The 15,198-nt window shown below is 36.5% G+C and overlaps 2 protein-coding genes across 2 annotated transcripts in view; both read left to right on the plus strand.

The window, feature by feature from the left end:
* Positions 1-15,198, plus strand: part of COG5 (component of oligomeric golgi complex 5) — a 296,956-nt gene that overhangs the window by 55,224 nt on the left and 226,534 nt on the right. The gene's annotated exons all lie outside the window — the stretch shown is intronic.
* Positions 7,557-8,419, plus strand: LOC137768670 (syntaxin-11-like). The gene is given in 2 exon segments (XM_068550219.1): positions 7,557-7,584; positions 7,587-8,419. Coding segments are annotated over 2 exon segments (861 nt in total).

Genomic DNA, 15,198 nt, shown 5'->3' on the forward strand with positions numbered 1-15,198 from the left:
GCTGTTGAATTCAGTTTGTTAGTATGTTGTTGAGGATTTTTGCATACATATATATGGGTTTTTTTTGGCTCTGCCGCATGGCTTGCAGGATCTTAGTTCCCTGACTAGGGATCAAACCTGCGCCCTTGGCAGTAAAAGCATGGAATCCTAATCACTGGACTGCCAGGGAATTCCCGCATCTATATTTACAAGAGATATTGGCTTGCAGTTTTCTTTTCTTGTAGTGTCTCTGTCTGGTTTTGATATTAGGGTAATGCTGAGCTAATAGAATGAGTTAGGAAGTGTTCCCTTCTCTTCAGTTTTTGGAACAGTTTGAGAAGTTTTTGGTATTTATTCTTCTTTAGATGTCTGGTAGAATTTACCAGTGAAGCCATCTGGTCCTAGGCTTTTCTTTGTTGGAATTTCTTGTTTTCTTTTGTGTTAATCAGATAGTTCTGTGTATGCCATTTTATTTTGTCTATGAACTTTTTAGCTATAAGTTTGTATTACTTTTGTAGGAATTCCTAGGGATTACAACATGCATCTTTAATTTAGCACAATCTACTTAAGTGCTTATGTTGAATTACTTCAGGTGAAATATTAGCTGTTTTGAAGTCATTGTCTATTAAGTCCCTTGTATGAGTCCACTTGCAGAGTCAATTTCTTTGATCTGCCTTTAAAATTTTTTTTTCATGAGTATGGGTTATGTACATCTGTTTCTTTGCATGTGGAGTAATTTTTTATTGAAGTATAGTTGATTTACAATATTGTGTTAGTTTCTGGTGTGCAGAGAAATGATTCAGTTATACATATATATATACATTCTTTTTAATATTCTTTTCTGTCATGGTTTATTACAGGATTCTGACTATGGTTCCCTGTGTTATATAGTAGGACCTTGTTGTTTATTTATTTTATATATAGTACGTAGTTTATATCTGCTAATCCCAAACTCCTAATTTATCCCTACCCCACTTCCTTTCCTCTTCGGTCACCATAAGTTTGTTTTCTGTCTGTGAGTTTGTTTCTGTTTCATAAATAAGTTCATTTGTGTCATATTTTAGATTCTGCATATAAGTATCATATGGCATTTGTCTTTCTCTTTCTGATTTACTTCACTTAGTATGATATTCTTTAGGTCCATCCATGTTGCTGCAAATGGCGTTATTTCATTCTTTTTTACCAAGTAGTATTCCATAGTGTCTATATACCACATCTTCTTTATCCATTCATCTGTCCATGGACATTTAGGTTGCTTCCATGTGTCGGCTATTGTAAATAGTGCTGCTGTGAACATAGGGGTGCATGTATCTTTTTGAATTATGGTTTTCTCTGGATATATACCCAGGAGTGGGATTGCTGGATCCTATGGCAACTCTATTATAGTTTTTTAAGGAACCTCCATACTGTTCTCCATAGTGGCTGTTACCAACTTACATTCCCACCAGCAGTGTAGGAGGGTTCCCTTTTCTCCACACCCTCTCCCGCATTTGTTATTTGTAGACTTTTTAATGATGGCCATTCTGACCGGTGTGAGGTGATACCTCATTGTAGTTTTGAGTTGCATTTCTCTAATAATTAGCGATGTTGAGCATCTTTTCATGTGCCTCTTGGCCATCTGTATGTCTTCTTTGGAAAATTGTCTATTTAGGTCTTCTGCCCATTGTTTGATTGGGTTGTTAGTTTTTTTGTTTTTGAGTTGTATGAGCTGTTTGTATATTTTGGAAATTAAGCCCTTGTCGGTCACATTGTTTGCAAATATTTTCTTCCAATCCATAGGTTGTCTTTTTGTTTTGTTTATGGTTTCCTTTGCTATGCAGAAGCTTATAAGTTTGATTATATCCCACTTGTTTATTTTGGCTTTTATTTCTATTGCGTTGGGAGACTGACCTAAGAAAACATTGATACGAATTATGTTAGAGAATGTTTTGCCTGTGTTCTCTTCTAGGAGTTTTATGGTGTAGTGTCTTATATTTAAGTCTTTAAGCCATTTTGGACTCATTTCTGTATATGGTATAAGGGTGTGTTCTAACTTCATTGATTTACATGTGGCTGTCCAGCTTTTCCCAGCCACTTGCTGAAGAGACTGTCTTTTTTCCATTGTGTATTCTTGCCGCCTTTGTCAAAGGTAGGTGTATGGGTGTATTTCTGGGCTCTCTATTCTGTACTGTTGATCCAACATATGGAGTAATTTTTGGTTGAAAACTGGACATTGTGGATAATATATTTGTCATTTGAGATTCAACTGTGTTCTCTGAGGATTATTTTTTGTTGTTATTGTTCCAGCTGGCAGTTAACTTGTCTGATCTCAAGCTACACATTCTTTCCCCTGTACTGTGTGGTCTTCATCTCTGCTCAGTTCTTCTGGCTTATAGCTATTGCTTTAAGAACCTGGTACCTGATAGACCAGCCCTGTACCTCTGTAGTTTAGATGACACCAAGAATTTTGGCAGAGTTGATACTAAGATCATGGGCCTCAGGTTTTGTGTATCTTTTTTTCCTTTAGAGTTTCCTTCCTAAATTTCCAGCTGCTCTTTCAGCTCTGAGCTCTGTCCTGTGACACCTCAAGTTATAGTAAGGCCCCAGCTTTCTGCTGCTTGAGCTGTGTACTGTTTGGGGAAAACCATCAGTCTAAAAAAAGCAGTAAACTCACATGGCTTGCCAGTCTTTTAAGGGTAGACACCCCTCTGACTTTTGCTTGCTTTTCCCCATCCTCCTGGATCCTCCCATCTCCCCCTCCTCCTGGGTCCTCCCTTCTCTCCCATGTGTGTATTTTAATGGTAAGCCAGGGATTTGGGTCTTGCTCCTGCTGTGGCTCTATTCTTTTTAGGATTTTTCTTTCTAAATTTATAGTTACTCTGCCTTAATTCATGTTCTCTACCATCTCTGGACTGTAAGTCTGTATTTTTCTGCTGCAAGAACTGTGGGCATTGGAATGGGAGTCGATGGCAGTAATGGTGGTCAGTGCCCTTAGGCAAAAAACCCCAAACTTGGAATCCTTACCCATTGCAATTTATGTATTTCAAATGTAACCCTTCCTTCCGTACGTTCCTGCCTTTGATCACTTTCCAGGGCCTTCAAATAAGCGTGTTTTTAAAAATGGCTTATCTAGGTTTAGAAATTATCTGCAGGAAACTATGCTTGACCAATTTACTCTGCCATTAGTGGAAACTAGACTAAAATAATTTGTATTTGCCTTTTGCGCATATGCACTCAGAGTCCATAAAATCAAATGAGCATTGTAAATTTGAATCGCTTTGATAAAAATTTCTGTAGGTTGAGATTCCAAACTAATTTTAGTTTTAAAATATGATTAGAGGTAATGTTCAGTGCAGACTTGAATTTTATGTATATAAAATCTCTGTATTCCCTAAGAACGAATGGATACAAGAGTGTTTCATAGAGTCTAAGGAACCTTACAGACTTAGAACAATAAATTTGCCAAGGCACTTTAATTACTTTGCCTTTTGGAGTCTACTAGTATTAAAAGTTATTACTTTGTTTTGGAAGAATGACATTTTGTGGAAATTTTTACTTAAAGACTAAAATCAGTTTTATGGGATCTTTTTTCTCTCTGTTCATCTGTTCTCTAAGGCAAGTCTTTCGTTTACTTAGAAGAGCAACAGAAAAAGTATACCCATAGAAGTTATTCTTTCTCTTTGCCAAAACTAGTTTAAAGCAGCAACACCCTTTCTTTAGTCTTCAGATATATTTAATATGGGAATTCTAAGATTCTGGCTTGTTGTCTTGCACTCATGGGTCTTATTACCATTTTAACAAATTCATTTTTGTTTCTGTGATATAAAAAGTGTCATGGTTTTCAGAAGACCTCATCTAAGCCTGTGTGTCTTCCAGTGTGTCTTTAGCTTTGTGAGAAGCTTTCTTCCAGATAAAGATTTGTGGCACATAAAGAAAGTGAACAGAGAGAGAGCCTAATGGTAGAAACTAGTGCTATTTTACAGTGAGAAATATAGTTAGCTTTGAGTAAGTTGTTAATATATTTAGGTGTTTTTCCATTTAAAAAGAAGTAAGGATTTAATGATAATGTCTACTTAAATTGATAGATTCTCTGATAATGGTAGTATTTGATGAAGATTGCTTAGCATTTTGAACTCTGTTTTATCCTAAGAACTTTTCTTCTTTAGCCAAAAGGTGGTGACATGCTCTTTTGTTCTTCGCTTCAAGTCAGTGCAGCTCAGCATGTGGTGTTGTATGGTAAGCACAATAATGCGCCCCCTCAAGGATATTCTCATCTTAGTCACTGGAACCTTTGAATATATTACCTTATGGGGCAGAAGGGACTTCACAAATGTGATTAAGGTTATGGACCTTGAGATGGGAGATTAGTCTGGATTATCCAGATGGGACCATTCTAAATACTTGAGTTTTTAAAAGTGAAAGAGGAAGGCAGAAGAGTGAGCCAGAGAGCTGCAATGGTAGAAGAAGAGGCAGGAGAGATTTGAAGCGTGAAAGTACTTAACCTGCCATTGATGGCTGTGAAGATAAAGGAAGGGACTCATGGACATGCAGATGTCCTTTAGTAGCTGGGAACTGTCCCCACCTCACAGGCAGCAAGGAAATGGGGACCTCAGTGCTACAAGCTGAAGGAATTAAATTCTGCTGACAAATTGAATGAGCAAGGAGATGGTATCTCCCTTAGAACTTCCAGAAAGGAATGCAGCTATGCCAACACCTTGATTTTAGCCCACTGTGACTCATTTTGGACTACTAACCTCCAAAACTGGAAGATAATAAATTTGTAGTTTTCAGGCCTCTAAGTCTGTGGTAATTTGTTCTGGCAGCAAATAAGAAACAAATGCATCTGTACCATATCAACTACATGGAAGGAGGATTCTTTGTGTTTTGGAGGAAAGAGAATGGCTGATCTGTAAAGTTCTGCCCTAGAAAGACATTAGAGTCAAAACAAAATAAAATACACACACAGTGTTTTAATGTGTCCTGCTTCTCCTCAAGAAGAAAGTGCCAGAGTTATATGTCTTTTTATTGGCAGGAAACATACCTTTTTTATACACAGATATGAAATGTTAACTGATGTTTTTAAAGTAAACAGCTGTAATGGGATAGGGCTTATAAAATATCCTGCATACTCTTCTGATATCATGGCTAATTATACATTTTTTCTCCTGTTGCTCTTAAGAAACAAATAATGGCCTCAGGCCAATTTAAGGTTTTACAGGTAAATAATTTGGGAGTAAAAGAAAACTACTTTTTATTCTAATCAGGTTTACATATTCAATTCTCTGCTGATACCTATGTTTTAAAACGCTACTGTGTGCTTGTCTCTAAGACTGTTTCTGTTTTAGAGTTATGCTGATTAATAAAGTTCATTCTTGGTCTTCCGGATACTTGTAGGATGTTATTCCAGATCTGGTTATAGGCATGTGATGGAGCCTGGTTATGAGCCATAGTTACTTAACTTCTAACAGAAATAAGAATAATATTTAGTCAGGATCTCAATACAGGAAGAAAAATGTGAACAGGACATTTTTCATAGAATTTCCTAGTAAGGTTAGTAGTTCAAAATCTTGTTTGTTTTTAAACTGTGTTCTGAGAAATTCGGCTTGGTCTTCTCCATAAATACTGAACAGTGGTAATTGCTGGACAGAGGGTGGAGGAGAGAGAGAAGGTATTGTTTTTTTTTTTTAAATAAGGTTTGGGGATACTTAAGAACAGCCATCTAATTGATGTGGAGACTTTCTACCTAAAAGGAAGTAATGAAATTGATATTCTAGAGTGGGTTAAAATGTAGCAATGAAAATAAAAACTGAAAAGGAGTAGCTGGGAAGACTTCTACTGAGATAAATGATTTATAAATGATTTATGATTTATGAACATTTTTGTTGAATGGGCACTTGCAGGCTAGTTATTTTAATGCAATAACTAGAACAGCACAGTATTCACAAACTTTTCTTTCATCAAAGTAATACTTTATTAACATTTTAGAGACTTCAAAATGTCATAAAATTATACCATAAAATAATGTAATTGTTCCTGCTATGTAGTTTGTGATTAAGAGACAGGAGAACATAGGTTTTGAAGCCATCTAGAGCTTGCTTTAAATCCCATTTGCATTGCTCCTGCGAACTCTGTGAATATCGACAAGGTAAATTCTCTCTCAGATTTCAAAGGACTGTTGGGTAGATTTAATGAGACAAATTTATAGATTGTTTTCAACCTTGCCTAGCATATAGTAGGTCCCTCCAATATTGCTCTCCTCTTATCCTTCTTTCTTTAGAAATAGAACTAAAGGATGAATTTATATATTTTGAAGGTGACATTGGTTATACATCATCATCTGTGGTCGTGTGTTCTACTCTTATGTGTACAAAAATGACATCTTTTTTTGTTTTTTCTTAAAAAATCACATAATATACATTTCTTGTGTATTTTTTCTGGTAACAAAATACTGAAGTATTACTATGAAGATTTTCAAGTTAAAGTTGGGCACTGACGTAGAATAAACACATTTAAGTGAAAATCAGGTCTCAAATACTGAGACGAGAAAAAGTACTTTTTTGAGGAACTACAGTAATCAATACATAGTGATTTTTTTTGGAACTACATGACATAATTGAATTGAAAATACATTAAAAAAACATAAAATTTCAGAAAAATGATAAAAGCTGTCATTGTTTGCTTTGTGGCAAGTACTGTGCTAAACATTGTATATATTTTATCTCATTGAGGTTTCACAACAGCCTCTGAGGTAGATGTTATCATTTTGCAGTTGGGGAAACAGAGTCTGGATGAGACAAGTAACATTCCTAGGATCACACAGCTAGTAAGAAGAGGACTTCTACTTGCACTTATTATTTATTTCTTCCACTTGTACTCCGGTGGAGGTGCTAATGAGAACCAAAGTGCTATAAAGACAAAAGAATTGTGTGAAGTTGGGACTTTTGTAAATTTTGGGTAGAGGCTGTAACAATATTATTTGTTAGTGGAAGTTGAAGGACTTGTACAGCTTAAAAGCAATTAAAAAAATTTTAATGTAATGGTTAAAGTGGTGGGGGGCGGTGGTGGTGGGATGAATTGGGAGATTGGGATTGAGATATATACACTAATATGTATAAAACAGATAACTAATAAGAACCTGCTGTATAAAAAATAAATACAATAAAATTAAAAAAAAAAAAAAAAAGGAAATAGGGTTTCAAGAAATCAGATGGAGCGGCCTGCTTTCAACACCCAGAGCTAGTGACGCAAGGCCATGTCAGCTCCTACCAAGGATTCCTGCTCACACTGGTATACGTAAGGTAAGGAGCTGTGGACCTAAGAGGAACATCTGTCAGCTTCTCCAAAGTCTTCTCAACAAGATCATCATCCGAAAAGCAGGTATCCTCAAGGAAAAACTGTCCATTGAATCTGGTCAGGAAAGAATGCTGGTTGTGGTCCATGAGCTCACAGAAATTATAAACCATCTTTGAGGAAGGAGTCAGTCCATCTGAAGAGTGTGTTAAAGGGAAAAATAAGACAAAGACATGGAGCTACAGCAAGGGGACAAAATGGATGAAGAGGAAAAAGAGAAGAAAACCACATCTCAACCCCAAAGCATAATGAAGGACCGGCTAGTAGAACTCGTGGAGTAACCAAGCGGTATGAACAGCAGTTCCCAGACAAGGACGATGAATTTGACTCGCCCCCTGAGGATATCATGTTCAAGATGCACCACATCCTGGAATCCTTGTACCGAGACATCCAGGACCTTCAGGATGAAAACCAGCAGCTGACTGCCGACGTGAAGCGGCTGGGAAAGCAGAACACCCGCTTCCTCATGTCCGTGCGGCGCCTCAGCAGCGTCAAGCGCCCCATCAACTCTGTTGCCAAGGACATCAAGGCGCAGGGCGAGCGCATCCACTGCAAGCTGAGCGCCATGAAGGCGCTGAGCGAGGACGCCGAGTTGCAGCACGGCGTGCACTCGGCCGTGGCGCGCATCGCGCACGCACGGTACAGCGCTCTCACCCGCCCCTTCCAGGCCGCCATGCACGAGTACAACCAGGCCGAGATGAAGCAGCGCGAAAACTGCAAGATCCAAATCCAGCGCCAGCTGGAGATCATGGGCAAGGACGTGTCGGGCGACCAGATCGAGGACATGTTCGAACAAGGCAAGTGGGACGTGTTCTCAGAGAACCTGCTGGCTGACGTGAAGGGCGCGCGGGCGGCCCTCAACGAGATCGAGAGCCGCCACCGCGAGATGCTGCGGCTGGAGAGCCGCATCCGCGACCTGCACGACCTCTTCCTGCAGATGGCCATGCTGGTGGAGCAGCAGGCGGACACCCTGGATGTCATCGAGTTCAACGTGCAGAAGACCCTCGACTACACCGGCCAGGCCAAGGTGCAGGTGAGCAAGGCCGTGCAGTACAAGAAGAAGAATCCCTGCCGGACCGTCTGCTGCTTCTGCTGCCCCTGCCTCAACTAGCAGGGGGCCCAGGCCACCACACCCCATCCCCGACCGGAATGGGCCGGGAAGCACTTTGGGAAAGATTTTGAGGCTGTCTGCACTGGGGTGAGTTGCCCTAATCCCTAGGGACCCCAGTCTTTGGAGAAGGAAAAAACTCGAGGTCCCAGAATTCCAGCCCAGCTCGTACTTGGAACAAGAGTTGATCCCACCCGCTGTTTCATCTGTAAGGACAGATGCCTACTGAAGTTTTGTGAGGTCATTATATGGCACATAGCACCCTTGCCTCTTAAAGGAAGCCAAATAAGGAACAGATGTGGTAGCTTACTCTATAATACATGTCCAAGGCATGTTTGTACCTGGACCTCTGCGAGGAAGTCAGTGCTGCATCGGCTCACAGTATGAACTTCTTAACAAGACTTCATTTAACCTATCCTGAAAGTACCTCGGTTGTGTTCATTTTCGAGTGAACTGACCTTGGGAAAAACTGCACATCTTCCATTTCTGATTCTTCATCTGGTTTACGCTATGTGATTCCCGCCTGGATGTATATCTTCTTTCTGCTCACCTCCTCTACTTATTAAAATCACATTTAACACTTAAAAAAAAAAAAAAAAGGAAAAATAAGTGCTTGGGAGAGAAGAGAAAAAAATTTTAATGTAATGGTTCCTCTTCTCCATTGATGCTGCCTGCAGTTTTTTCTTTTGAGATATGAGATTGGTTTGGGATTTAAACGTGTTCATTTTGAGCATTCTAAGAAAATAAAAAAAATCTTAGTCTAGGGTTTGTATTTTGCTTTTGATTATTTAAATGCATTCTAGAGAACATTTAAGAGCATTAAACAGGCATCATTTAAATAGATGTCAGTTTTATTTTTAACATTTTATTGAAGTATAAGGAAGGTGCACAAACTCAAGTATACAGCTTAATGAATTTTTTTTAGATTTGATAACCTGGCCTAATTAAAAGTACAAGATAATATCAGAAAACTTACAAAAGGAACATACCAAGGGGTGGAGAAATCATAATTAATATGCTGTGTTTATGGCATTGCCCAGGGTTTTTAAAATGAAAAATGTTATGTTTCATGTATTTAATATTTTAACTTTGGGAAAATATATATAGTTTTGAATGTAAGAGGAAGAAAGTAGAAAAATGCTATCTACTACTACTTTGGTTTAAAATAAACCAAGAAAATTAAATAACTATGATATGTTTTCATCTTTTTAAATTTCTACAAAATATGGCAGAGAAATGAGTATTTTATAAAGTATGCTCATAAATGAAAGGTCACATAAAACTGAACAAGACCTGAATATTGACAAAGCAGTCTCAATCTGGACAGTACTTTTGTGAAGAAAGTGTCTATTTTAAATACGTCCTAGTGACCAATTAATTTGACTTTCAAAGGCTCAGTTTTACTTGTATAAGTTTCATTTAATAATATAATTTTATACTTATATTTGGTGACTATTAAGTTCCTAAATGTAGCTGAGGGAGGAATTTTCATAAGGCCTGCCATATGCTATATATTTTTATTTTTTCAGAATAATCAGCTCAATTCTAGTGTTATTTAAAAAATTAAGTACTACTGTCATACTACTATCAGTGGTTTAATAGGATAATTTTTTAATTTGTAAAATTATAATATATGTTAATTGTGCAAACTAGAAAATTCAGGTATGTATTAATTGCTGAAAACTAGAACATGTAGGTAGGTATCACCTACGGATTTATTTTGGGAAGTCTCTCAACTGTTTCCTTGTACATTACTATATCTATTGTACATATTCTTTTGCACTTAATATTACATTATGGACATCCTTCCATGTTAATAAACATAAATCTATATCATTGTAATGGCTGGGTAATATTCAGATGAAAACTTTCCAGTAATTTATGTAAATAGTCTACTATTGTTAACTATTTTGGTCATTTTAATATTATTTACTAGTATAACTGTCCTTTTATGACCATGCTTGGAGATACATTTTTGTACAATTATTCCATTGTTTCCTTAGGATAAATTTAAGAAGTTGAATTTCCTGGTCAAAGGTTATGTTTAATGTTTTGCTTAATATTTCAAAATGAAATTTCTTTCTACTACTAATGTGAGAGAGTATACCTACAACTTTGTCATAATTAATAAATATTAGCATTTAAAAAATTATTTGCCAGGTCACATATGTGAAAAACAGTATATTAACTTGTTTTTTTAACTTACTCTAATTTGCATTTTGTTTTTGCTGTGTGTGTCATTTGTTTTTCATTGATGAGTTACTTGTTCTTGGCACATCTTCCTATTGCTGTATTGGTTGGTAGGTATGTATTCTTTACACAATAGAGATAAATTTGCTCTGCTTTATAGACTGTAAGTATAATTCCCAGTTCATTTTATCTTATTCTTTGATTTTTTTTTAGTATAATTTTTACAGTTTTGTAGTTACACCTGTTACTGGCCATCAGCCAGTCTTATTCCTCAGTCAGAGCTTACTTCAAGTGTCGTTTCCTTTCAGCAGCTTTTCCAGGGACATGTGCTCCATTGCTCTTCATTTGTACTCTTGTTGTTAGTTATATTTTGCCCTGTGATATTGATGTTGACATTATTTGTCTTATCGCCGCCGCTTTTGTACGTGCCTACAACCCAAACCTTTTATGAAATGTTCAGATTTGGGCAAGTGAGGGCTAAGTGCTATTATAATGAGCCTTATAAAAGTGATTTTATGATTAAAAAAAAAAACGCTTACAAGATAACAGACTTATTTATGTTGGTAACTAGGATTTTATGGTTATTGCTGCTTGCCAATTTTGTCTGGGCATTTTGTGATCTGCCTACTAGATCCTGTGACATATATTACTCGATAAGATTTTAGAAACATTTACGTATTTTGAGAAGTTAGTTGTGTTGTAGAACCAGTAAGTGTATTTGTTAATATAAATGATAGTGATATCGTATTTCTTGTATTTAACAACAGTGATAAAATATTTATATGGTGTCTTTTATCATGTAGTTGAAAGCACAGTTTTTTTTTGGTTTTTTTTTTAGCTCATTGTATCTGTTCAAACTGTGTCTTTGAATCACTGATAGGTAGAAGATGTTTTAATGAGGACTAGAAATTTAGGGCAAAGTAGATTTATCTTAAAATTAGTTGATGAAAATTCAGTTCTTTAACTTGTCATTTTGGAATTTGCTAGCAGCGATCTCTGTCAAGGGTGGAGTGTAATTCTCCTGATGTTAGTCTTTGCCTCAGCTCAGGTGGCTCTTCAGGTTTAGGGTTTTGCAATTAACCATTTCTCTGCCAATGAGTTTTTCTAGAATTTCATTGAGAAAGAATATTTATGGAAGATTTTTCTGAATGCTAATCACTCTATCCATTTCTGTTAATTAGTAATCTCTGAAAGTTGGGGAGTGAGGAGGATGAGAGGAATAAGTACATCAGAATTACCTGGGTGCCATTTATTTATTTATTTATTTATTTATTTCTGTGTTGAGTCTTCGTTTCTGTGCGAGGGCTTTCTCTAGTTGCGGCAAGTGGGGACCACTCTTCATCGCGGTGCGCGGGCCTCTCACCATCGCGGCCTCTCGTTGCGGAGCACAGGCTCCAGACGCGCAGGCTCAGCAATTGTGGCTCACGGGCCCAGTTGCTCCGTGGCATGTGGGATCTTCCCAGACCAGGGCTCGAACCCGTGTCCCCTGCATTGGCAGGCAGATTCTCAACCACTGCGCCACCAGGGAAGCCCCTGGGTGCCTTTTTGTTTTGTTTTTAAGAACATCTGTCTTCTTGTCATCTGGAAGTGCCATTTCTCTCTTCCAACCAGTCTGATCAGCCCTGTAGATGTGTACCAAATGGTTGAGATCCACTGCTTTAGTATTCTAGAATCTGTCCTAGGATTAAACCAGAATTGCAGAGGGTTTTATACCTGGACAATGTTATATTATTCATTCCCATATAATTCGTTTTACTGAATTTTCTTTTAGTTTGATGCCATTATAGTACATTGAGGAAAATTATAACCATCAGCCTTAAGAAACTTCTTGTTGCCTTTTCTGTAAGATTGTTGTAGCCATTTTTGTATTTTGAAGGACCTAAGAAACAACCATATGAGACTTCGGTTGTCTTTAAAGTTGTTGTAGAAACATTTACACATTACATACCTTCTGAGAAGATCCATGAAAGGCACTGCTTTCTGGTCTCAGTATTGAGAATAGTTGGTACTTTTGAACAGCTAGAGGATTTTTATTTTAGCAATGCTGAGTTGTGTAATCAGGCTCTTTTCTCTCTTTATCTGACCTAATGGAAAGCACAGGGAACAATTTTTGACTCACCTCTTGTAAGAATGCAAGATAATGATACATGTTTTACATTTTTATTTCAAACCAGGATTAATTTTAATTTAACTTTTCTCATTCTTTTCATTCTGTTTGCTATGATTTTATTATATTTATTTTCTCATTTAATTTAATTGTATCTAAAATTGGATGCTTTTAAAAGTTCTTATATTTTCCTTAGAATAAGGCAGGCTATAAATAAATTATGTATAATATTTACCAATTTTGCTTTCCTACCTTCTTCCTAACACTAAGAATAATTTTTGTTTTAGGGACTTCCCTGGCAGTCCAGTGGTTAAGACTCTGCGCTTCCACTGCAGGGGGCACGGGTTCGATCCCCGGTTGGGGAACTAAGATGCCGCATGCCGTGTGGCGTGGTTAAAAAAAATAATAATAATTAAAAAAAGAATAGTTTTTGTTTTAGTTTTCGACGACATGCTCTTGTGAGGATCTTTTTGAATTTGTAGATGTTTGCTCCAGAGAAAAAGCACGCATACAGATGCACATTAAATTTTGCACACAATTTCAGGGGATTTATGAGACTCCAGGAAACCCTACACCAAAGTCATTGTTTATCTGAAATGTATTTTTTGGCATATGTTTTTCTGTAAGGTGGCTATATTCAGTCACCTAAACTGTTTTCTCTATGTATTTAAATTGTATTCACTAGCAGCCCATTTTCAATAATACTAGCTCACTCTATAGTTCTGTTGGTTCTGTGATTCAGTGAAAATGCTAAAAAGCAAAAGAATTACAACAGAAGATAATATCAATGTTGTTGGAAAGAATTCTTAGTGAAAGGGTTAATAAGAAATGTTCCCAGAGTAGTGCTTCTGTAATACCATTTGAAGTATTTAAGTAACACTGAATACCAGTGTTACTTAAACTGTTATAAAACAGAATAGGAAATTAAAGTTGTCATAAATTACCAAAGAGTAGCTGAATATTTCCTAAATTGTGTTGATGGCACAAACAAAAGAAATTACAATAATAAAGGAAAAATGTTTGACTCAAACCATCTACCTAACTTGAGTGACATCTGTTCAAAAGATACACAAAACAGAGTTTTTTAGTATTTTCCCTGTGAACTTATTTTACAAGTAATAAGTTTTATATTGAAATGAGCAAAAATATGCAAGTATAGTGCTTACCTTCTGGTCAGAATAAGATAACATTATGATAAACAGTAGTTGTGCAGTTTATAATTAACAGAATATTTTGGCTGAATGAAGTGAAAGTAACACTTTATAGTGTCATCTTCTTTATGTTTAGTACTGTTTTATCTTCTGAGTGTATGATTTTTAAAGGAAACTTTTGCCTAGGTAACTTCCTTTTAGAAAATAGAATTTTAGTTCTTAAGGAAACAGATGTCCTGCTGAACTATAGTATATATGGTTCAACTAAAATTTTATTAGTTAAAATGAAGTAAGCTTAAAAATTTTTTCCTTAAGAAGGCACTGTGGCCTGAATTGAGTTCAGAGCTGCGTCTGTATCTTTTCATTTATTAGTTACTTGAATGTTTGTCACTTTGATACACAGTCTGTCTTCTGGTATATAAAGTAATGGTTCTTAAGCTTTAGCACACAAATCACCTGAGGGTACTTATTAAAACTTATTATTCAGGGCTGCAGCCATAGCGGTTCTGACTCCTTACGTAAAGGTGGGGCCCAGAAACTGCAGTTTCCAAACAGACACCATAGAGGTTCTGATACAGGTGGGCTATAGTTTGAGGAACTCTCTCCTAAACAAGGTTCCGTAGGATCAGAAGTTTAAAAATTGTTCCTTTCACAAAATTTCACAAATATTTACTCATCCATTAGTATTTATCACTTTTTTGGGGAAGCATTATGAAAGGTTACATTAGTATTACAGACCATTATTTTATTGTGTGGATTAAAGACAGTTTTATAAATTTAGGTAGCTACAGTTTGCTAGCATTTTGTTGCTTATAAGAAGTGATACTTGGAAAAAATTCATTAGCAAAAGAAAGACTGCAGCTTTTTAAGAATTGGGAAGAAAATTGTTTAAGTGTAGATTATGTAGTTTCATCTTTTACATTTCAGACTGTTCTGAGTGAGGCATTAACAATATTAGAGTGAAATACATATCTTTGGTTCTTCTCTACCCAATCCGTATTCCACATACCATATGACATATGGGATTGTGTATAATATTAAAGGCTGCTGTGTATATATATCAGTCCCATATATATTTCTCATTCCTACAGTCTGTGTCTCATATGGCCAGAACTCTCATTGTTAGCATTAACATTAAAATTTTTTATGTTAAATTAAAAATTTTTCATTTTGCATCCCTTATTAGTATTATATGTCCAAAACTGTCTGAGTGGAAAGTGATTCCTCATAACGTTATTATCTTCGCTTGCTCCTTTTTCTTTTCTCCCTGAAAAATTGATGGATGTGTTTTGGTAGTCTGTCTTGCTTAATGTCTCTCAGAAATATGACATAAT

Source organism: Eschrichtius robustus, chromosome 8 (assembly GCF_028021215.1).
Source record: "Eschrichtius robustus isolate mEscRob2 chromosome 8, mEscRob2.pri, whole genome shotgun sequence".
NCBI classification, from domain to species: Eukaryota; Metazoa; Chordata; class Mammalia; order Artiodactyla; family Eschrichtiidae; genus Eschrichtius; species Eschrichtius robustus.